This window comes from Leopardus geoffroyi, chromosome C1 (assembly GCF_018350155.1).
Source record: "Leopardus geoffroyi isolate Oge1 chromosome C1, O.geoffroyi_Oge1_pat1.0, whole genome shotgun sequence".
NCBI lineage: Eukaryota > Metazoa > Chordata > Mammalia > Carnivora > Felidae > Leopardus > Leopardus geoffroyi.
This window is the reverse complement of record NC_059328.1, coordinates 159,255,228-159,280,394: the sequence shown is the minus strand read 5'-3', so window position 1 is coordinate 159,280,394 and position 25,167 is coordinate 159,255,228. Positions and strand designations below refer to the sequence as shown.

General features: G+C 40.5%; 1 protein-coding gene across 6 annotated transcripts in view; it reads right to left on the bottom strand.

The window, feature by feature from the left end:
- The window catches only part of MYO3B (myosin IIIB), a 490,117-nt gene that overhangs the window by 389,171 nt on the left and 75,779 nt on the right, over positions 1–25,167 (bottom strand). For all 6 annotated transcript variants that reach the window (XR_006712951.1, XM_045480150.1, XM_045480152.1 and 3 more), the window contains 2 exons: positions 12,645–12,828; positions 11,553–11,687 (listed from right to left, as the gene is read on the bottom strand). Coding sequence is in view for 5 of the 6 variants with exons in the window: in XM_045480149.1 (XP_045336105.1) it covers positions 11,553–11,687; positions 12,645–12,828 (319 nt within the window). In the remaining variant the exon portion in view is untranslated. The remainder of the gene's footprint in view (positions 1–11,552; positions 11,688–12,644; positions 12,829–25,167) is intronic.

Below are 25,167 nucleotides of genomic sequence, written 5' to 3'. Positions count from 1 at the left end.
GAAAGCTTGAACAGACCCATAACCAGCGAAGAAATTGAATCGGTTATTAAAAATCTCCCAACAAATAAGAGTCCAGGACCAGATGGCTTCCCAGGGGAGTTCTACCAGACGTTTAAAGCAGAGATAATACCTATCCTTCTCAAGCTATTCCAAGAAATAGAAAGGGAAGGAAAACTTCCAGACTCATTCTATGAAGCCAGTATTACTTTGATTCCTAAACCAGATAGAGACCCAGTAAAAAAAGAGAACTACCGGCCAATATCCCTGATGAATACGGATGCAAAAATTCTCAATAAGATACTAGCAAATCGAATTCAACGGCATATAAAAAGAATTATTCACCATGATCAAGTGGGATTCATTCCTGGGATGCAGGGCTGGTTCAACATTCGCAAATCAATCAACGTGATACATCACATTAACAAAAAAAAAGAGAAGAACCATATGATCCTGTCAATCAATGCAGAAAAGGCCTTTGACAAAATCCAGCACCCTTTCTTAATAAAAACCCTTGAGAAAGTCGGGATAGAAGGAACATACTTAAAGATCATAAAAGCCATTTATGAAAAGCCCACAGCTAACATCATCCTCAACGGGGAAAAACTGAGAGCTTTTTCCCTGAGATCAGGAACACGACAGGGATGCCCACTCTCACCGCTGTTGTTTAACATAGTGCTGGAAGTTCTAGCATCAGCAATCAGACAACAAAAGGAAATCAAAGGCATCAAAATTGGCAAAGATGAAGTCAAGCTTTCGCTCTTTGCAGATGACATGATATTATACATGGAAAATCCGATAGACTCCACCAAAAGTCTGCTAGAATTGATACATGAATTCAGCAAAGTTGCAGGATACAAAATCAATGTACAGAAATCAGTTGCATTCTTATACACTAATAGTGAAGCAACAGAAAGACAAATAAACTGATCCCATTCACAGTTGCACCAAGAAGCATAAAATACCTAGGAATAAACCTAACCAAAGATGTAAAGGATCTGTATGCTGAAAACTATAGAAAGCTTACGAAGGAAATTGAAGAAGATTTAAAGAAATGGAAAGACATTCCCTGCTCATGGATTGGAAAAATAAATATTGTCAAAATGTCAATACTACCCAAAGCTATCTACACATTCAATGCAATCCCAATCAAAATTGCACCAGCATTCTTCTCGAAACTAGAACAAGCAATCCTAAAATTCATATGGAACCACAAAAGGCCCCGAATAGCCAAAGGAATTTTGAAGAAGAAGACCAAAGCAGGAGGCATCACAATCCCAGACTTTAGCCTATACTACAAAGCTGTCATCATCAAGACAGCATGGTATTGGCACAAAAACAGACACATAGACCAATGGAATAGAATAGAAACCCCAGAACTAGACCCACAAACGTATGGTCAACTCATCTTTGACAAAGCAGGAAAGAACATCCAATGGAAAAAAGACAGCCTCTTTAACAAATGGTGCTGGGAGAACTGGACAGCAACATGCAGAAGGTTGAAACTAGACCACTTTCTCACACCATTCACAAAAATAAACTCAAAATGGATAAAGGACCTGAATGTGAGACAGGAAACCATCAAAACCTTAGAGGAGAAAGCAGGAAAAGACCTCTCTGACCTCAGCCGTAGCAATCTCTTACTCGACACATCCCCAAAGGCAAAGGAATTAAAAGCAAAAGTGAATTACTGGGACCTTATGAAGATAAAAAGCTTCTGCACAGCAAAGGAAACAACCAACAAAACTGAAAGGCAACCAACGGAATGGGAAAAGATATTTGCAAATGACATATCGGACAAAGGGCTAGTATCCAGAATCTATAAAGAGCTCACCAAACTCCACACCCGAAAAACAAATAACCCAGTGAAGAAATGGGCAGAAAACATGAATAGACACTTCTCTAAAGAAGACATCCGGATGGCCAACAGGCACATGAAAAGATGTTCAGCGTCGCTCCTTATCAGGGAAATACAAATCAAAACCACACTCAGGTATCACCTCACGCCAGTCAGAGTGGCCAAAATGAACAAATCAGGAGACTATAGATGCTGGCGAGGATGTGGAGAAACGGGAACCCTCTTGCACTGTTGGTGGGAATGCAAATTGGTGCAGCCGCTCTGGAAAACAGTGTGGAGGTTCCTCAGAAAATTAAAAATAGACCTACCCTATGACCCAGCAATAGCACTGCTGGGAATTTATCCAAGGGATACAGGAGTACTGATGCATAGGGGCACTTGTACCCCAATGTTCATAGCAGCACTCTCAACAATAGCCAAATATGGAAAGAGCCTAAATGTCCATCAACTGATGAATGGATAAAGAAATTGTGGTTTATATACACAATGGAATACTACGTGGCAATGAGAAAAAATGAAATATGGCCTTTTGTAGCAACGTGGATGGAACTGGAGAGTGTGATGCTAAGTGAAATAAGCCATACAGAGAAAGACAGATACCATATGGTTTCACTCTTATGTGGACCCTGAGAAACGTAACAGGAACCTATGGGGGAGGGGGAGGAAAAAAGGAAAAAAAAAAAAAAAAAAAAAAAAAAGAGGTTAGAGTGGGAGAGAGCCAAAGCATAAGAGACTGTTAAAAACTGAGAACAAACTGAGGGTTGATGGGGGGTGGGAGGGAGGAGAGGGTGGGTGATGGGTATTGAGGAGGGCACCTTTTGGGATGAGCACTGGGTGTTTTATGGAAACCAATTTGGACAATAAATTTCATATATTATAAAAAATTAAAAAAAAAAAAAAAAAAAAAAAAAACCGTAGAGGAGAAAGCAGGAAAAGACCTCTCTGACCTCAGCCGTAGCAATTTCTTACTGGACACATCCCCAAAGGCAAGGGAATTAAAAGCAAAAATGAGCTATTGGGACCTCATGAAGATAAAAAGCTTCTGCACAGCAAAGGAAACAATCAACAAAACTAAAAGGCAACCAACAGAATGGGAAAAGATATTTGCAAATGACATATCAAACAAAGGGCTAGTATTCAAAATCTATAAAGAACTCACCAAACTCCACACCCGAAAAACAAACAATCCAGTGAAGAAATGGGCAGAAAACATGAATAGATACTTCTCTAAAGAAGACAGCGGATGGCCAACAGGCACATGAAAAGATGCTCAACGTCGCTCCTCATCAGGGAAATACAAATCAAAACCACACTCAGATATCACCTCACACCAGTCAGAGTGGCCAAAATGAACAAATCAGGAGACTACAGTTACTGGCGAGGATGTGGAGAAACGGGAACCCTCTTGCACTGTTGGTGGGAATGCAAACTGGCGCAGCCACTCTGGAAAACAGTGTGGAGGTTACTCAAAAAATTAAAAATAGACCTACCCTATGACCCAGCAGTAGCACTGCTAGGAATTTACCCAAGGGATACAGGAGTACTGATGCACAGGGGCACTTGCACCACAATGTTTTATAGCAGCACTCTCAACAATAGCCAAATTATGGAAAGAGCCTAAATGTCCATCAACTGATGAATGGATAAAGAAATTGTGGTTTATGTACACAATGGAGTACTACGTGGCAATGAGAAAGAATGAAATATGGCCCTTTGTAGCAACGTGGATGGAACTGGAGAGTGTGATGCTAAGTGAAATAAGCCATACAGAGATACCATATGGTTTCACTCTTAGGTGGATCCTGAGAAACTTAACAGAAACCCATGGGGGAGGGGAAGGAGAAAAAAAAAAGAGGTTAGAGAGGGAGGGAGCCAAAGCATAAGAGACTCTTAAAAACTGAGAGCAAGCTGAGGGTTGATGGGGGGTGGGAGGGAGAGGAGGGTAGGTGATGGGTATTGAAGAGGGCATCTTTTGGGATGAGCACTGGGTGTTGTATGGAAACCAATTTCACAATAAATTTCATATATTAAAAAAGAAAAAAGAAGACAACTCTTTATCAAGATAATAATACGTGAGGATCTATTTTACTCTAATTATGAATATCTGCAATGTTTTAATAAAGGGTGTTTAATAAAGGGTGAGTAGATGTTTTTATTTTACGTGTGTATCATTCCCTGCTACATATATGGCAGATACCTTGCATACACATTAACAATCAAAATTACCTGGAACTGAATCTGCCCATTTTTTACCATTTAAATTGCTCATAAGCAACAGTATGACTAAAAATCTAATACAGAATTAGCAGTCTTTAAAATTACAACAAACTTACTATCAGGAACGATTTAGGAGGCACCCTGAAAACAGTGAAATGCACTGAAGGTGACAAAAGTCCCATCATTTTGCAACTAAGGTTCCCTTGGAATCTACTCTCTACCAATGTCAGGTGTAACTTGTCATTCAACACCGACCACTCTGATGGCCCTAAGGTTGAGTACCAGGGTAATAATGGTTTCCAAAGGATTCCTCATTCTTTTGATTCTATGTTTTGTGTGACCCTGAAAGGGCAAATAACATTCAATATTCAACCTAATATCCTTTTGGGCAATGAATGCATTTTTAGTACCATGATTTGTATAATAGTCTTAAAAGCTCAGCTTTCTTTCACCAGACAAAAATAATTTTCTAGAACTTCATAAACTAGATTCTACATTTCAAGGAACAAATACTGGAGAACTGACCACAGAATCAAATGGTGATCATGGAACAACATAGGACGTGACATAAGGGAAGTTCTCAAGAAAAAGAAAAGCCCTTCTAAAGTTGGTGGCATAGAGCTTAGAGAGCTTGAGAGAACAAGGTTAGAGTGACATTGCTCCCTCTTGAGGGGTTAAATAAGGAAACAACTGTAATAAAACTTTAATTTCTCATGACCCTCTTTCACTCTTTAAATCTTTCAATCTATAAAGCTTCATGACAACAAAGAGGTGTCCATGTTGAGCAGAAATGGCAGCAGGGCAAGGTGAGGCTGACCAAGGCTGGGATTTTGATAGTTCCCTACAGCCCACTCATGACTTGCAGAAGATTCAGAACTTTATGCTCCATTTGGAGACAGGGACAAGACTAGAGGCTGAATGAGAAGGACAAAAAAAGTGAGGACCTCATAATAGGAAGGAGTATCAGGGACCAAGGACATGGAGAGATACCAAAGCCAGACGGTATGGGGACTTAGGGTTCATCACACAATTCAAGGCCCCTGTCCTCAATGTTATAGCTTTATCTGAGCATCTCCTGTACCCAGATCCAGGTGCCACCCAGGGAGAAGGGAAGAGGAAGAAGAAAAGAAGAGGCTCTAAAAGTCCTTACCCAAATGATTAAGCTTTGACCCAGACTGTGAAAATGGGATATAAATAGAATCTGCCCCTTTCCAAAGAAGTCACTCCGTTGGACTAAGTTTAACAGAATGAATTAAAATCAGTTGTCTTCTCTAGGCAGGTTGGGGGCTCAAGAACAAAGCTGAGTTCAGTTATTGAAAAGAAATTTACCTCTTTGTTCTAAATAGTTTGTGACTGTTCAGCTTATGACCCATTACTCATTCATGAATACAATATAGTCCCTGCCCTCAAAGAGTTCACCACCAGTAATGGACACATGAGTAATAAGGGTATGGCATGTGGAAGCAAGGGTGTGCTTAAGGAGTGTGGTGGCACAAAAAGGGAATGGTGGCGTCTCCTGAGATAGAGTGAGGAGGAGACAGTCGGGGAAATCTCAGAGGATGTAACATTTAGAATGACTTTAAAGGAACAAATGAGTTTACAGCAGGTGGACAAGAAAGGGAAGGGCATCTATCATCTATCATCTAAATACTGAGCTACTATTAGAACAAAGGGTGCCAGAATCCTAGGGCAGGGAGATGGGGAAGGAAGGTGGGGAGCAGGAAATGACAGGTGTGCCCTGCTAAGGAGTATGGGCTTTATTACTATACACACATGTATTACAACACCATAATAGATCATTAGATAGGAATGGTAAGCTATGGGAAGTTTTAGGCAAGAGGTCTCTGTTCAGATTCGTATTCTACAAAGACCAGGGCAGCAGACTGGACAGCAGACAGAATAGGAAGACATCAGAAACTGGACACCTGCTAGGAGGTGTTGAAGCAATCAAGAAAGGCAAGGTCAAAAAGCAAAAGTCATGAGGATGAAGATTCAGGGACAGATACAGGAGGCTTTTAGGAGATAGAATTGCTGTAATTTCTGACCAACTGGATGTAGAAAGTAAAGAAGAGAGCCTAGGGATCTTGTGAGACTAAGGAAAACAGCAATAAAGTTCTTTGATCCTCTAAAGCCAAAGCAGTAATAGGAGTACAAGGTACTATAACTCCTTCATCAGAGCCTCCCCTCAGCCTGGCCCCTGTCTCAGGGAGGCACATGCTTTGTTGAATTGCAAGTGCACTATTAAAATTCTACTGAGAGAAAAATTAAATTAAATGCTGGGTGATGATCCAAGCTAACTCAACCCTGGAATTTTTCCCTGAAACCTCATTTTAGTATCTCCTGCCCTACTTTAACAGTGGCCACTTTTGCAACAGAAGCCTATTCAGCGATATTTTATATAGGTAACCAACTTACAAACTGTCTTCATAGCTCTAGAACCTGTGAAGAGATTAAGAGCAGCCATTTTGTCAGCAGGATCAAAACTGAGCTGTGGATTTAAAAACAACAAAAGGATCTTACTGGGTAGGTGCCTTTTGTTCACTAAATGTCAGAGTTTAAGAGCTGTGTGACTTCCTGTGCTTCACAAAAACATACAATTAAACTGTTCAGGGCCCCTTAAGAGGAAGCTGTCCTGTGAAATTGAAAAGCTCCCCAGCAAAGTTTTAAAGGGCAACTTGTGGGTTACAGAAAAAGGACTGTGGGTACCTGGTACAAAAAAGGAAAGCAGGTACACACTGACAATTGTCCTACCAGTACAAATGTTCAGTGAAATGAATATTTTAAAAGCATGACAAGGAATTATATTTACCTGCATTAAATAAATAATCCCCTTAGAACTGTAAGAAGGCAACCATGCCTCCCGCCCCACCCCTGAATGTTGGCACCTGCAGGCCTTCATTCCCACCCACTCTGCCAGCCATCAGATTCAAACACAGAGGTGTGTCACCATCCCTGCTTTCCTCCCTATGCCTTCAGCATTCAGGAAATGCGGCAGCTGGATGCATCTAGAATTTAATGAGCATTTTGCTGCAAACCAAGAAAAATAGAAAAATCATTTATGTACCACATCTATTTTCCAAAACACCATTGAATATTGATTCAATCACAGTATGTGCACTTGCTAAGATGGCCATAATTTCAAGCAATAAAATGTTCCTTGCTCAATAAGCCATCAACTTTCCTCCATGTTATTAAAGAATGGCCCGTGCAGTACAATCAACAGGCCTCTATTCTAGTCAAAGCTCCAACTTGCAAGTAGATTCTGTACTGGCATGTTGATTTGACCTAGTCAGATTGCAGAATTCAGAGGAATTTCTCTTTGGTGCCCTTTTGTTCAGTGGATTTTATCTTTCAGGTGTGTTAGGCTCTACAGAGGGCATAAAGCAAAAGATAAGAATTGTCAAAACTACTGAATAAGATGCCTCAGGAAGCACCCTGTTGGACACCGTCCATCTCTCAGTAAGTCCAGAACAACATACTTTTCCTCCACACTGTTGGGGCAGATTGTGTTTATTTTGCTGACACCAGCTGAAGCCAATGGCTTGCACCAAGAAGAATGAACACTGCGTCACTTGCAGCTCTAGAGTTCCAGTCACAGTGGAGAGATGCTCCCACTCTGAGAGGCAGGTGGGCCGCAAGACTCCCTACTTCCATCTTGTCTCTCTCCAGGGTGGACAGGGTCACTGTCACACTTCAAACTCTCCCTTGCTTTCTCTGAGCACAGACAGTACATGTACATAGGATGCAAATTCCTCTCCACTCCCAGGGTTCCTATACCTTCCTTCTGACGCCCAGCACTCCAGTGACTCTCATTCTACAATCCCACCAGAGGCTGCTGTCTGAAGCAGTGCTTGCTAACCATCTCTGGTCAACCCAAAGTACCAGTCCTAGGTTCCAACCCATCAGAGCCCTGTTGCAACCCTGGTTCGTTCACATGATAAACTTGATTCATGCCACAATATCAGTGGGTGAGAACGGTTTTAAAGTATAACACTTGCAATGAAATTCAGGCCTATCCAGGACTTTCTAGGGCCTTAAATAGAAGCAGGTGTCTGGACGCAGGTGTCTCCCTCCCCACCCCGACTCCAACCTGGCTTAGTTATTGAACTTATACACAAATCTCCAATGAAATAAAACAATTTTTTAAAAAGCTAATTATTTTATACGGTTTTATAAATATTTTACTTTACAGCTTCATTTATGTGCACTAAACTCCAAACCATTTCTTTTAAGTTTAACACATGATTCATATTGAAATTAACAGTTTCTATCTGCTGAACATTTTATGCTAAAAGGGAAAAAGAGAAAATATAGTTTATGCCTTAGCACATACTAGGTATTTTTTCTGAATACCATGCTTTTCTTAAAGGTCTAAATTCTTATTATATTTCATTTAGGTGAGAGACAATAGGACTTACGGAGTTTTAAATTTTAATATTCATTTAGATGAAAACTTATTCACAAATTTTCCAAATGTTATTATGTGTAAGTGTTTTCTCTCCACACCTTTCTAATATAATAGGTGTCTGTCATGAAAGAGACCTCTGGTTTACTTTCTGCTAACAATTAGTAATGAATTTCAGCAATGACATTTTTATTTGCTTTTGTTTTCAGAGTTGTGATGATTTAAGGGGGCTATTAATAACATTTTTCTATCCTCTCGAATTGCTCTATAGAGTAGCTTCTCACTGGTCCTTTCATCTCATTCAGCAAGAGCAAAAGTAACATAAATTTAATCTCAATATACATAATAAGAACAATATTAAACAGATCATAAGTTTATTGTGTGAGTCTCCTAAAGCTTGCCTTGAAAAACTGCAGATAAAGCAAAATAATCAGGGTGCTATGTAGATCATCATGGTCTTCCTGCTGTGTGTGTGTGTGTGTGTCCAGAAACTGTTTTGCTCCCAGCCAGAGAAGCCAAGTCTATGTTCCCAGGACTGGCAGACAGTGCCACAGGCAGCAGCAACACATGACGGGAGACAAGTTCTCAAGTGTGGTTCTCCCTCCAGTTCTGCCATGTCACTCCTTCCGGGGCCTCTGCTCTTCAACTGAATACCAGGGGACTGACCTAAAGAAAGGTCAAGGCCAGTTCTAGAAGCCTAGGAGTCCCTTTTTCTATAAGCATATTATAGGCACTGGACACACCTAACCACCCAGCAGCCTGACACAGATGGCCCATTCAGGGACAAAAAAGACTAAGGATATCTGGTTCCCCATACTACCAACTTTGGCATGGGCCAAAACAACTTGCAAAAAGCATAAATGTCAGCATATTGTATTGCTGATGTATGAATAATTCAGTATCACGGGGCAACTTCATTACCTGTCTGTGGTCACCCTGAAAAAGCAAGCACCTGCCAGGGGAGCATTTGCATGAGGCTTAGTTCATAGTTCTGGGCTCCTTCTCATCTTTCAAGGCCATGCCCAGCCCTTTCTGGCTGCCGTGGCCATGCCCGAGGGGCTGATGTTCAATATCCTCATCAGGAAGAGCATTTATTCTCCAGGTGGCCACAGGCCTGAAAAGCCTACCTGCCTGCCTGGTCACATCAAGGGGCGGCCTCTTTTAAAGTCCTGGAAAATTCCTGGAAATTCCAGTTCCCATGTCTGAACATACAGCCTTTTTCAGTCAGGGGTGAAAATGAACTGAAACTAAGATTTCTTGGTCACTGTACTTCCATTGTTAAATTGCAATGAGATTTAAGACATGGAGATCTTAGAGAGCTGAAGAAGAATATAATCAGACACCCTAGAAACAATACCTTCCATGTTCTAAGAAAAACAGCATTTTAAAAATTAATGTTGGGGCGCCTGGGTGGCTCAGTTGGTTAAGTGGCCAACTTTGGCTGAGGTCATGATTTCGCAGTCCATGAGTTCGAGCCCCGCGTCGGGCTCTGTGCTGACAGCTCAGAGCCTGGAGCCTGTTTCAGATTCTGTGTCTCCCTCTCTCTGACCCTCCCCCATTCATGGTCTGTCTCTCTCTCTGTCTCAAAAATAAATAAACGTTAAAAAAAAAAATTAAAAAAAAAAATTAATGTTATTCTAGAGCTCACTGTCCGGATAAAATATGTTTTCAGGGAAGGGGTAGGGAATAATAAAATCCAAAAGATGATACTATGAGAACGTGATATATGACAACCAGCCAACTAAATAGACAAAGATGATCTTTGAAAACCAAAGCCCCTTACATAGTCATATTCTGAGGAAGGCAATTGATATGACAGAAATGTACAAAGTGGTGTCCCTGCAGATTACCCATTTGAATATAACAAATGAATTCTCCATACACAGTTGCCATGGCAGCCAGTATATATTGTTCTATGCCCAGGCCCTCTCACAGCAGGCAAAAGATTCGGACAAGAGGGTAGATGATGAATTGAGGCCTGACCTCTTCTTGCTTGGTGCTTCTCTCTTAAGCTTTCACATGTGTGCACGTGCTCCTGGACTGCATATGGGAGCTCAGGCACGGGGCATCTGCTGGTTCAGAGGGGCAGAATCCAGAACAAATCAGGCTGGGCCTAGTGAGCATGAGGCGACAGACCTGTCCTAATTTACTAACTTTATATATTATCATTATTACACCTTAGCCATTTTAGTCTCATGAGGAATGGAATGGTAGGTAATTGACTCTTTTACACCCAGATACACACATTCATTACCATTAATAAGGAAGAAAAAAGGCAGGATCACCGTGGATACAGTGGTGCTCCTTTCAGATTTCTTCTTCAGAGGGAATGCTGCCAGGAACACTGGCTACTCCCAGATCCCAACAGCACCACTCACTAGGAATTTCCCCTGGCTACAGGGAACTGCTTCCCCTAAGGTCACACCCCCTTCAGGGTGGCACACAGTTGTGACTGGCTGATGCAGAGGTACAACCCAGGACAGCTCTACAAAAGCATCCACGCTCTCTAACTCCTAGAGAATTGGCAGAGACCTCTGTTGCAACTGCACTGCTATTCCAGGTCTCCCTCACCCAGTCTTGCCCTCCTCACTTCCTTCCAGGTCGAGCTCCTGCAAGAACTCTCCAGTAAACCTGCCACATATGACGCTCAGTCTGTTTTGAGGGAACCTGATCTAAGATGAAGATTAATGCATATGAAAGGACTAATCCAAACTTGATGAGTCCAATAAACCTTGGGTTAGCAATTTTTGAAAATCAGTTGCAATCAATTGGAACATGTTTTCTACGAAATGTTCCCAGTTTAAGGAAGAAAATAACCTTTTCTAGCTGCACTCCTATATTCACTCGGTAGGAGAAGAAAAGATTGTTAACATGAAGCAGAGAAACATGAACATTTTCAGCACACAGCCTACCTATAAGAACTCTGGAGGAGAATGCCACATCTGGTAAGGTACTTATGACACACAGGAGGGACCAACTCCTCACATGTGTATCTTACACTATTTAAGCAACATTGCATCTGCTTGTCCCTGGTGCTCTGTTTAAATGGATGGTCACCCAACGGGAGCCTCTTACCTCCAGGACCAGCCACAGCTGTCCTCCCACACAGTGATCCGGTTTGTAAAACATCCCATAAAACTTTACAACGTTGGGATGATTAGGAAGAAACCGCAAAATGTTGTATTCTGCCTCAATCTCTTCATCCATATCCTGCACAGGGTAAAAAATACATGCCAGATTAAGTCTAATGTGTCAGGGTGGGTACAGGCATGATATCACTTAATAAAGCATATTGTGTATTTTTTTTTTTTTAATTTTTTTTTTTTTCAACGTTTATTTATTTTTGGGACAGAGAGAGACAGAGCATGAACGGGGGAGGGGCACAGAGAGGGAGACACAGAATCGGAAACAGGCACAGGCTCTGAGCCATCAGCCCAGAACCTGACGCGGGGCTCGAACTCACAGGCCGCGAGATCGTGACCTGGCTGAAGTCGGACGCCCAACCGACTGCGCCACCCAGGCGCCCCATATTGTGTATTTTTAATGTCATCATTACTGTATCTTGAAAATACTTAACAATGGACATTCAGATCCCAATTAAAACATTCTAATTATTACAATAATAAAATGTCTTTATTATATATTTTCTTCTTCAATAATACTACTATAAATATCTATTTTTATTTTTAAGTGTCTGAATTTTCAAAGCAGTTAAGGAGAAGTAGCTTGAAGGGACCCAACCCAGGATAGAACACCTATAACCTCACTGTGCAAGACAGCTTCCAGCATTATAACCTCGGTGTTCAGTGCTCTGGAAGCAGATGCCAGGCTAAGATGAATGAATACCACAAATCTAGATCTTTGTAGCTTACAAGGAGACTAGCCTCTGTAGAAAGGAGTGAAATACATTACTCTTTCCAAGAAAATTACTGATGAACTCAGAGGATCAAAACTAAAACAACAGTAAAATGGACAAGAAACAGAAATTCAAGAAGATTTTTAACTCCAAATGGAGTCCCTTCATGCAGATGAGCTGACAAATCATGACTCATTCTGAGATTTCATGCCAGGTTTCATGAAAATCATCCCTAGAACCAGGAAAAGAAGCCGAATGCTCAATGTGCATAAAACACTATATTGTGGTTGCAATTTACTACCATTACTTACACTGATTGGATCCAAAATTTTTACTGCAGCCAGGCTCCCATCTCTCTTGTTAGTTACCTTGTAGACCTTGCCATAGGTGCCTTTACCTATGGTCTCTATAATTTCCCAGGTATCAGTGGGATCTGGAAGCGATTCAAGTCCAAGCATCGTGGGGTTGTAATGAAACAATCCATACAGATGTTTCCTGATGGGGAGAAAAAAAGTTATGTGCTGTTGCACTTCTTAACTAGCAATCTTAAGGTATTTTTTTCTTTTTATTTTCCCCTTTCATTTTAAGTAGATTTTTTTTTTAAAAAAAACAAAAGGTATTTGAAGCTTTCTTAAGTAATGGTGGTAGAAGGTGGAGGAGTGGGCAACATGATTCTAAAAGAGGAGATTTTATAAGCACTACAGGAAGAAGCAAGAGGGCCAAAGAGGACAACTGGTCACGACTGGACAGTTCTCATTTTAGGCTACCTCTAGGGGAAGTGTCTGAAAGCTAAAGGACTAAGATCTTTGTGCTCAGGTTCTATAACTACGACCAGATCTCGTTGTTGATGGTCACTGGACACCAGTCTCCAACCTCCATGTGCAAAGTGTAGGCTGCTAGGAAGGAGGATCTGGTGCCCCTACCAGGCATCAGTCAAAGTCCAGCATTGCTGCCCAGGTCTTGGGTCCTGCAAGGATTAGCCAAGCTCAGACTCCACCCATACAGCAATAGCTCTGTGTGGGAATCACACTGAGTAGTTAACCAGGAGCTGCAAACTCACTTTGCCTATTTAGTAAGAACACAGCCCTATGGAGTTAAGTACCAACAGCTTGACAGGCAAATAAAGTCCCCAAGACTGATCCTCTTTAAGTTCGGTTGCTCCTTGATGAAGGGCCCCAAACCTGTCTGCTTCTAATCCCAGCAGAGGGGCCAGACTCCAACAGCAAAAGTCATGACATCCAATCCCCACACAGGGGCCTGGTAGCTACCCAGGCTGAGCACTTCTGCCTCATCTTGGGCATTCCAATCTGCACTTCTAATTCTAATTATTTTCGATATTGCATCCTCTCAAGGTGCAGCTTTCTGACCTGCCACAAGAATCCAGTTTTTATCCCTAACCTTTCTGATGGGGGCATTTCAAAGATACTGAAAACCATTACCAAAACAAAATAAAATCCCAGTGACTGTGGGGTTGATGCTGGAAAGAAACTGTCTTTCCAGAGTTCACCTGGCAGGCACACCATGCTTCAAAGGGCCTACAATCAGTACCTCAAGAGCCCAGGCAATATTTACCCTGGGCTGAGGCACTGACCCCAAAAGACTGGCTGGTCAAATAGCTCCTGCCTTTCGTCGGTTAGTTTCAAGTTTTGAATAAACTCCAGCCTTTCCTCCTGCCCAGTGTTTAACAAAATTAATCTTTCTCACCACATGCTTCACTATTTTTGCCATCTGTACATTCCCTATGCTATTATTTACTAAATATGTTTAAATTACTTGCTTTTTCATATTAGTAAATATCTTTTAAAGGCACTTTTATCTCTACCCTAAATGCAAAACCAGTATCATTTGCCATATATTGAAATTAACCACAAAACGATAATTATGCTAGAAATAATAAAGAGCTATTCAAAAGTTCAGCCAGATTCTGCTACCCCATGCTCTTTCTTTCTAAAAAAGGGAGATAGCTCATCAAATGCTGGAAAGGAATTAAAGACAAGCACAAGGTTTTCCTTTAATGTCATCAGAAGACCTGAAAAGAATTAGCAAGAAAATAACTATGTCACTGTGTGTTTCAGTGCTCCTTATTGTGAGATCCCTAAAACCTCTCAACACCTTGAGAACTGTTCCAGGCCTGGTTTCTACAACAGCAAAAGGTTGGACTAGCCAGGGTTACTGGTCAAGGCCAGACAGGTTTGGGAGAGTTGTGAGGAGGGGAGAGATGTGTTTCCCGGAGAGAAGAATCTGGCCCATCAGCCTAGATGGAATTACTTTACACTTGCCAGGGCAGTCCCCGTTCCCTCGACAGCAGGGACACTCACAGCTAGGCTCGGTGTCCTGACAGAGTAGTGCTCAAGTCAAACTGTCTGCATGATCCTGGCCCTTCCTTCCCTGACCAGCCCTGAGATGTGAACTGGCTACTCATGTCTCTGCACCTCAGTTTCTTCACTGGCATCATGGGGCTGCTGTGACTGGTGACACAACGTCTTCACAGAGTTGCAAGAAGGATTGCAAGATGATAGCAGAGTCGGGGCACCTGGGTGGCTCAGTTGGTTGGGTGTCCGACTTCAGCTCAGGTCATGATCTCGTGGCTTGTGAGTTTGGGCCCTGCATCGGGCTCTGTGCTGACAGCTCAGAGCCTGGAGCCTGCTTTGGATTCTGTGTCTCCCTCTCTCTCTGACCCTCCCCCACTCACACTCTGTCTCTCTCTCAAAAATGAATAAACATTAAAAAAAAAAAAAAAAAAAGATGATAGCAGAGTCAAGCGAGCATAATGAGAGCCCAAAGAGGGCATCTGGCATCATAAAAGCAGAGCACCTAGTTCTGGTTCAGAATAGGCAAGGCTCAAGAGTTTCCTGTTTTATTTCACTTTTAGCCATGAACTAACGAGAACCAAATTAGTTTTACTCCAATCAGTTAACAGTTTCAGAAAAATGGCTGGAATTTGGTGTGTGCAAAAGAACTTAAATCACAGAATGTGGCAGTGGGAGAGGACCCTGAAGGCCATTGAATCAAGTGGTTTTCTAATGATTTTTGGCCACAAACCCTTTTGTTAAATTCAAACACTTAGAATGCTGGTGTTTAAGCGGAAAGAAGCAGCCCAGGTCTGGCTGAGGCAGGCTGGGGAACCCTGTGCCCCGTATGGGAGACATGGAGGGTGACTAACCATCCTGGTTCACCTAGGACTGCCTCAGCTTCAGCACTAAAAATCTTGTGTCCTGGGAAACCTCTCACAACTAGGCACATTGAGATAGCCTGTACCCTAGTCTCTGAGGCCTCCTCAGAGCATTATCAGAAAGTCATTGTTTAAGCACCCCCACCCCATCCTCCCTTCCCCTCTGGTATGTGCTAAATTGTATTCCCCCAAATTCATACATTGAAGTCCGAACCTCCAGTACCTCCAGACATGACTATATTCGGAGACAGAGCCTTTACAGAGGTAACCAGGGGAACATGAGGTCATATGCAGAGCCCTAATCCAATATGACCGGTATCCTTGTAAGAGATTAGGACGCACACATACACAGAGAGAAGACCATGTGAAGACACAGGGAAGGTGGGTCATGTACAAGCCAAGGAGAGAGACCTCAGAGTCAACCCTGCCAGTACCTTGATCTCAGACTTCCAGACTCCAGGACTGGGAGGAAATACATTTCTGTTGTTTAAGCCACCCACTCTGGGGAACTATGTTATGGCAGTCTTAGCAAACTAATACACTTTTGTTTTGCAGATGAAGAAAATAAAACCCAGACTGGTGTCATGACTGCTTACTAGCAACGTAGGAACGGCAATGTGGGCCTCCCTATGCCTGATCCTGTGATCTTTGTTCCACAGAATAGAAAAAAGGGAGTCAGCTAATTAACAATGATCCTGTCTGACCAACTGCACCAAATATTCGAAAGTTCTGTGGTGGAAATACTCCCAATCGTATGGAAGCCAAATGCCCACAGACCTAACAGATGGTAATCTGCACTCCTTGCCCCCCACCCCCTAGAACAAAAACAACTCACATGGAGACACTCATCTACAGTTAGCACCAATGACGAGTGAGTTGAGGAAGACCAGTTTCCACTGCCATGCCCACCATGTCTATCTGGGCATCCACAGACAAGGTTAAATAAAAGTGCAACAGAATAATAAGGTTGCCAGTCCTTCTCTCTTTAAAATCAATACCCGACTCTATCAACTCTCTGACAATTGATTAAACAGTCAGCCCAGACAGTGGCTGTTTATACAGCTCCATAAACGTGGTTAATAATCTGCTCTGGGGTGGCAGCTGGAATAGCCCTTCTGAGAACCAAAAAGCTGCTCCTGGTCAGAATGTTAACCCTGAGGGGACACTGCACTTCTGCCAATGTCTGTTTGGGGCATGACAGAGCTGGACCTCATGGAAATAGTCAGGACTGACGGAAAAAGAGCCAGGAGTGAAGGGATGAACCTGAGACCTCAGGACTCTGCAGAACCTCCGAAGTCCCCACGGAGGCACCTGGGCCTCCCACAATCCCTGGAATTTGTGTGGACTTGAAATGAAGGGGTAACCCCTCAGGAGTCTACAAACCTCAGGTTATACAGGCTACTACCCTCTTTGAAAGACAGACAGGACTAGTCTGTCTTGGCACAAGAAAGTGATACATTTGTCAGCATAGGGTGCGCCTGAGCAGTTTACAAGCCAATCAGAAGTCCTATCGGCCTGGACGTGTCTATGTGTGCAGCTGCTCTAAAATGAGACCTGATGAACACTTTTTGTTTTTGCATGTAGTCGTATTATGTAAGTCGATGCCACAAATGGATTTCTTATCAAAGTCACTACTCTCTCAGAGCAAGATTCTGCTGCCCTGTATTACTGTGGCACCCACATCCTTCCACTATCAGGAATAGCTATTAGCAAGGCAAAGAGGACATCACCTGGGAAAGATATCCTCATTGAGTGAAAGGGGGTTACACAGTATTAAAGCAATATTTTCCTATCTTTGTCACACATCATTAGCCAATTATCTAGGAAACAGCCAAACTTCTCATTATTTAAGCTGATGAGAGAGAGAGAGAGAGAGAGAGAGAGAGAGAGAGAGAGAGAGAGAAAGAAAGAAAGAAAGAAAGAAAGAAAGAAAGAAAGAAAGAAAGAAAGAAAGAGAGAGACAGGCCGGGGAATTGGTTGATTTAGTAAGAGACTCTATCCTTGTGGTAACACAATCCCTTGGAAGCTAAGAATAATTGTCTTTTTCTTGTCCTGTTTTGTTTTGTGAAGGCAAACTCCTGGAGAGCAGAAGCTATGTCTCTTTTTGGTGGTTGAGAATATTCTTTCTGTTGGTAAGTACAAATGGACCAAACATGACCTCTGCCTGTTGCCAACAACGGGGGCAGATCTCACACCGCCAGCTCAGTTCCAGATCCCTGCTCCGACAAGAGAGGGGTGGCTTGCCCAGGTTACACATCACACTGTGGTGAGGAGTTTCACATATGGCTGTAAACTAATAGCACAGCTGCTGCTTTATCTTATCAGGATTGAATGTCTAAAGACTTCCTTAGGAGTTCTAGTTTCAATCATCAGCAGAGAACATGGTTTTAAAAAATAAGCCACAGAATATTCCATAGTTAGGTTTTGTCAAACATGATTCCATAGATTTCTAGTGTCACACACACACACACACACGCACACACACACACACACAAAGTCAGGCATTAGGCTTCCTGATGGAAGAACATCCCACTACCTAAGAAATGGTATTTCCAAAAAAAATTAAACCCAAATCTGATCTTCCAGATTACCAATTTACAGGAATAAAAAGGGACAGGGCAACCACATCATAACACACAGAACTGTTGAATCACTATGTTGTACTCCTGAAATCAATGTAACATTGTGTGTCGACTGTATTTCAATAAGAAGGGCAGAGCAACATGTTAGACAATACCATCCATGTACAGTAAGCAAAATCCAGACCCTAAATCTCTCCAAGAAACTCTCCCAGGCAAATGATCCAATTTCTTCAAACATTAAGTTGCAAATAAAAATAAATTGAGAAGGATAACCTTAGGGTTAAAAGAGGCTTAAAATACATACCCAATGTGAAGTAAAGTGTGGATTCGCACACAAAAAAAATATATAACATTTATCAGATATTCAGATCACTGATTAATTATTTGATGACATTAAGGAAGCATTGTTAATTTTGTTTTAGCTGTGATGATTGTATTTGTGGTTATATTTTTTAAAAGGTTCCTTATCTTTTAGCAATACACAATGAAATATTTACAGGTGCAACAATATGAGGAAAAAATAAGAAGGGGCATTTACATGACACAACGTTGGCCATGAGGGGTAATTACTAAAGCTGAATACATGGGAGTTCATGATTATATTCTGTTTACTTTTGTATGTTTCCCAATTTCCATAATAAAAAGTTTTTATTTATTTTTATTTTTTTTAATGTTTATTTATTTTGAAAGAGAGAGAGCATGTGAGCAGGGGAGGGGAAGAGAGGAAGAGAGAGAATCCCAAGCAGGCTACGATGTACCATCAGTGCAGAGCCCGACACAGGGCTCCACCCCATGAACCGAATCGTGAGATCAATGACCTGAGCCAAAATCAAGAGTCAGACACTCAACCAAGTGTGCCCCCCATAATAAAAAGTTTTTAAAATTCAGTGTAACTAATGTATGTCAGTGTACATTCTGGAATTTATACACTTGGTCAAACCTACCTCCCTAAAGAGTCCCCCGGGTTCTTTAACATCCCCACCACTCTCCATGATATTCTAAAGTCTCAAAGTCTCATGAAGGCTAGCACTTTACTCATGTAAGAAACAGTAAATTTTTAACCAACAAAAATACACACCAGCATTTGATTCTAAAGCACCCACATTCGTACTGTCAGAAAGTCACCTTCCCAATCCACCTCTAGCCGACTGAGGCACAGGCAATGCCCCTCTGTGGCTGATGTCCCAGCCCAAACTGCTGCTAAATACAGAACTATAGTTAGGAGGAACTAGTGAACTGCTGAACAGCACAGGAAAATCAATAGGCAGAAGAAGGCAAGTGATCTTCCTCTGTCCATCCAACTCCTGTTCTTTCTTCTTGAAGGAAGAAAAGAAAAAGAACATCAATTTACAGACGCTGAAATGAACAAAAAGACTCATCACCACAAAGATCTATAATCTTTTTCATCCTGTCCCTGAGAAACCGCCCGATGGCATGAAGCTGAATCTGCCCAAGGCTATAAACACAGAGTCACATAAAAGAAGAGAGAAACACACACTAACCAGCTGGGTGGGCAGTCCCTATGCCACTGGTGAAGGGCCTAGAAGAAAAATGAAGAATAGTCCATGGTGAGCTTTGACTTTGGCAAGAAAGAGAATCCATGCCACAAATCTCACCTGATGCCCTTAAAATGGATGTGTTTAGTGAAGAAGGAAAAAATAATACTAATCCAAGGGAGGAAAATGCTTTTGGAAAATTCCCTGTTCATTCACCTGTGTCTTTTCAGAGGCTCTAAGAGCTGACATCGACATGGGGTCAAAAACAAACAGATGAGCTCAATTCTTCCAGGGTTGAAGTGAGCACTAAACATCCTCATTCTGAAGTGTGGCTTTTTCTTCCCTGTCCTACTGCTCTTTCTTTCTTTGTGCTTTGCCTGTCAATTCTTTGGATTAATTTGGATTAATCAAAAAAACTAGACCTGGTGATTCCAAGGTGATTGTACACCATCTCCCTTTCTTTCAACAACAGGTCACAGATTTGACAAAATTACCGTAAAATTTATCACTGTGTATTCTGTATGGAGTTTTTAAGCGCTAATTGCATGCAAGCCCTAGATTAGGTTCTACAACAAATATAAGTAAAAATAACAAACTCAAGGGGCGCCTGGGTGGCGCAGTCGTTTAAGCGTCCGACTTCAGCCAGGTCACGATCTCGCGGTCCGTGAGTTCGAGCCCCGCGTCAGGCTCTGGGCTGATGGCTCAGAGCCTGGAGCCTGTTTCTGATTCTGTGTCTCCCTCTCTCTCTGCCCCTCCCCCATTCATGCTCTGTCTCTCTCTGTCCCAAAAATAAATAAACGTTGAAAAAAATAATTTTTTAAATAACAAACTCAATTCTGCTTTTGAGGTTCTAAACCTGTTTAGAAAACCCTTAAGACTTCTGGGGTAAGGTGGAACAGTGAAGTCAGGTAACAACTTTCTCTAAAACTAAGTGAATGACGATGTTAACAACAAAATGTTGAAATCCAGCAAAGATACATTAGCAGCGATTAAACAAAAGAAATGACACAATGTCATGCCATAATATGTGAAAAATAGCATTCAGGGAGAGTGAGAGATGGGAGATCCTACAGTCAACTGCTGTTCTCAACCATGCTCTCTTTTCCTAGAGGTGTGGTGGGTTTGGGAGTTGGTGAACAGACAAAATTCTGAAAAACCTCAGCAATACTCCCAATGTAGAAAGAAATAGTCAGAGGGGGAGAATTAGCAGCAGGGAAATGAGTCAAGGCTCATTCACTTATATATTCAATAAGAATTTATTAAGAGAGTGTTCTATAATTACTCAAAACTAGGCTATGTGGGTCATTAAAAGGAAGGAGAAGAAGTAACCAGGTTCTATTCTAAAACAAATTACATTTCTTTTTTTTTTTTTTTTTTTTTTTTTTTTTTTTTTTTAATTTTTTTTTCAATGTTTATTTATTTTTGGGACAGACAGAGACAGAGCATGAACGGGGTAGGGGCAGAGAGAGAGGGAGACACAGAATCGGAAACAGGCTCCAGGCTCTGAGCCATCAGCCCAGAGCCTGACGCGGGGCTCGAACTCCCGGACCGCGAGATCGTGACCTGGCTGAAGTCGGACGCTTAACCGACTGCGCCACCCAGGCGCCCCAACAAATTACATTTCTAAAGATATGCAGAAAAGATGGCTCCTGCCAGGTGGGATGACCCTAGCACAGCACTTTAAACAATATTTCAGAAAGAAGAGCAAAATCAATATCCATCAACCATGATTGCACCTAATGCCCAGTGCGAGTGCCCCTACATCAGAGAACAAGGTGAACAAGTCTCAGAGAGACAGACATTTCCTGATAAAGCTACTGAATATCACAGCAGAGAATCTTTCAGGTACACAGAACCAATATAGACACACACACACACACACACACACACACACACCACAAAACAAAGAAAAAGCAACAGAACAAAAGCTTAGGTTCCCCTCCACTCAATACTCAATATGAGAATATATGTAACCTATATGTACAAAGTTCTGAAGGAGAAAAAAGTGTGAACAAATATTTTTATATTTAGCCAATTTGTCGTTCAAGTATAAAGACAACAGACATTTTCAGACATGCAACAGCTCAGTGACTCCGTGAGTCCCACTTAAAAAAAAAAAAAATTACTTGAATGCCAAATCTAGCAAACCAAGAGATAAACGTGGAGCTCTAGTAAAAAGTCCGATAGGTCTGAACCTATTTACATTTAGAAATAAGGTTAAACAACGGTATGATGTACATTTACTTCACACTGAGAATGTTATACATTTCAACAATAAAAACTAATAATAAACCAAATTCAACAGTATGGGGGGAGGTAGAGGGAAAAATAACAGTAGAATTTCCTCACATTTCTTTACTTTCTAAAGATGATAAAGCAAGAAATTGATACTTAAGGATACTACTTGAAATTATAAAGTTAACCAACATTAGCAAAAATAAGGAGAAAGTATATGTGTTAATTTTCTTACCCATCTCAGTAGTCAACAGATAATTGATAAATTGATAAACAGAGTTTAAAACCCCTATGTCAATGTATAAAAGAAGTCTAAAAGACCAAAAAATAGACTACAAATCTCTGACATTATCATAAAAAGTACACTTACTTCTTCTGACACATAAAAAAACATACAAAGAAAAGACAATCCATGGGGAAAGAGATGGGGTTGGGGTAGGGATGGGGGAATCATTAAAAACAGAAAATATAATGTAAATTAAGAAGCATGCATCCTATAATAAATAAATATAAGATTTCTCAATGAAGCCAAAATACAGAACAAACCAAATCTGTAGAGATCCACATCTAAAATAAACTCTCCATGAGACTCTTTATAATTCAGAAAGGTTAAAAGTAAAAAGGATATCAAAGATAAACCAGTCAAATGGTAAGAAAAAAAGAAAAAAAATCATAATGTTAATATCAGAAAAGAGCAAATTCAAGGGAAAAACTATTAAAGAACATAAAGGGTTATTTGTGAGCAATTACTATGCACTAGGAAATGTTCTGCACATTAGAATCACCAGAGTTTAAATCAATAATGTGCTTACACATGTTATAAAATCTTTCACCACCAAAAACAAAGTGTCAAAATTCATAAAAACTTAAACCTCTAGGAGAAACCAACAAAACACAGTAATAGTAACAGACACTGCCACCCATAACAAAACAAGAAGACAAAATAAGAAATATATATAATACAATCAATATGGCTAACCCAACAGATACAGATCAGAGTACAATCCAACATAAAACTTCTTTTCAAGTACTTTTTAATTTTAAATTTCATTTCAGTCAAAGAAGAACACTTAGACGCATCATATGAACAGACTAAAAAAGAAAAACCATGTGATCACCTCAACAGATACAGAACAAGCACTTAAAAACTTCAATATCCATTCAGAATTTTATTTAATGCTCAGCAAACTAGAAATATAAGGGTACTTCTTCAACTTGATAAAGGCATTTATAAAAACCCTAGAGTTAACATCACACTGAACTGTAAAAAACTGAATGCTTTCACCTTAAGATCAGGAACAAGGCAAGGATGTCTGCTCTCCCTAGTTCTATTCAATATTGTGGGGGAGCCAGTGTAATAAGGAAAGAAAAAGAAATTAAAAGCATCCAGATTGGAGATTAGAAAGGAAGAAGCAAATAGACTTTATGTGCAGATGACATGTTCATCTATCTAAAAAATACGATGGCATTTACAATAAAGCTAGTAGAACTAATTAGTGAGTTTATAAAAAATACAAGATACAAGGTCAGTATTTTAAAATCAATCATATTTCTATATTATCAGAAAGGAAAGCTTTTCAACAAACAGTGCTGAAACAACTGTATAGCCATATACAGAAAGAAAAGAGGTTTCTCCACCTCTTCCTCTCACATACAAAAATTAACTTTAATTGATCATAGAACAAATGAAAGAGCTAAAACTCTATGAAACTTCTAATAGATAAATACGCAAGGATGTTCATTGTAGCACTGTTCCTAGTAGAACTAGACACAACTGTAAGGTCCATCATTATGAAGAGACTATGCAATAAATCATAATAATTACATAAAATGAAATACCATATAACCACATATAATCATTTAAAAGGAAGGAAATGAGTTTTGTGTCAATTAATATGGAAAGAATAACAAAATAAACAATTATGTTTTTTAAAAAGCATCGAACACTATGTAAAGATGGTAACTTTTCTGTAAATAAAAGTGTTTATACTTACAGCTACTTTATGTGTATGTTTATGTGTGTGTATCTATATATGGGTGTATCTTTATGTTTGTATTTTCCAGAAAACTACAAAAGAAACTCTTACACTTTAGGAAGAGCTATCAGGAAGGGGAGAGATGAATATAATTTTGAGAAAATTTATACCTTTCTATACTACTCGTTATTTTTTGAGCTAGTGCATGTTATTTTATTTTAAAAACTAAATAATTTTTTTTAACAAATAAGAGATCCCTACAAGGAGATTATTCTGGCCCAGATGCCTGCTGAGATCGTGAGAGAACAGAAATCATGTAAAGCAGTAGAAACCCATCTTGAGAAGAAGAAGAAAGTAGAGAAGAAAGAAACCAAAAAAGTAGAGAAGAAAGAAACCAAAAGGACAATGCTTAAAAGAGGATTGGTAAGTGGGTTCCCTACCAATTCTACACCCAGGCCCTCTGAGGTCTGCTAAGCTTTGTCTGTCCTTGGACATCCATGAAATTTCTTACTACATTCTTCTAAGAAGCTCTCTCTTCTCACAAGCCAATCTAACTCCCGCATAAACTGGTTTTAATTCCTAAGAACCCCAAAGAAGCGTGGCCTGTACCCTTTTTGAATATCTTGCATTATTTTATAGTGGAGGTGCAGCCTTACCTTGCTGAAAATGAAGCAATCTGAAGCATGTACCCTGTGAACTCCTGCAGTCAGTCAAGCCTAACGAGTATGATTTAAATAGAAACTTGTCCAGCAACATTTTATACTTGTGAGAAAATTTATGATTAAGATTTCCATTTCTGAGTATGTTATTCAGAATAACTTGTCTAAGTGTTATAATATACCCTGTATGAACTACAAATCATAGAAGAATGTTTTTAAACTAGAGAATAGCTTTTAAAAAGCAATCAGAAAAGTAAACAGTGGAAGCTCAGAGGGAATTTGCATAAATATTAAATATAATAAACACCCAGAGACACATAAAATAAGAAAAGACATATCATATAAGCTTGAACAAACTAGAATATAATTCCAAACTATCATATAAGCAAGTGTGTGATACAATGGTAAAGGCTGGTAAGAGACTCTGGCTACAAAGAATACATTCAAGCACAGCTTGGATGTCATCTCTTCTAGGAGGCTTTTCTTAATCTTCCCATTAGAGGTGACCTTTCCTTTATGTATCACCTACTCTTTTCTAGCAGTTACCACATTGCCTGACATTCACTGTTCACATGTTGGTCTTTTCCACCAGTGGGCTCCTAGAGAACACGTGTCATGCCTTCCTAATTTTTTTCTGCCTCACAGGCAAATGTCCATTGTATAATAAGTGTTCAATAAATGCTTGTCGAATACAAGATTAAAAATCAGAACTTT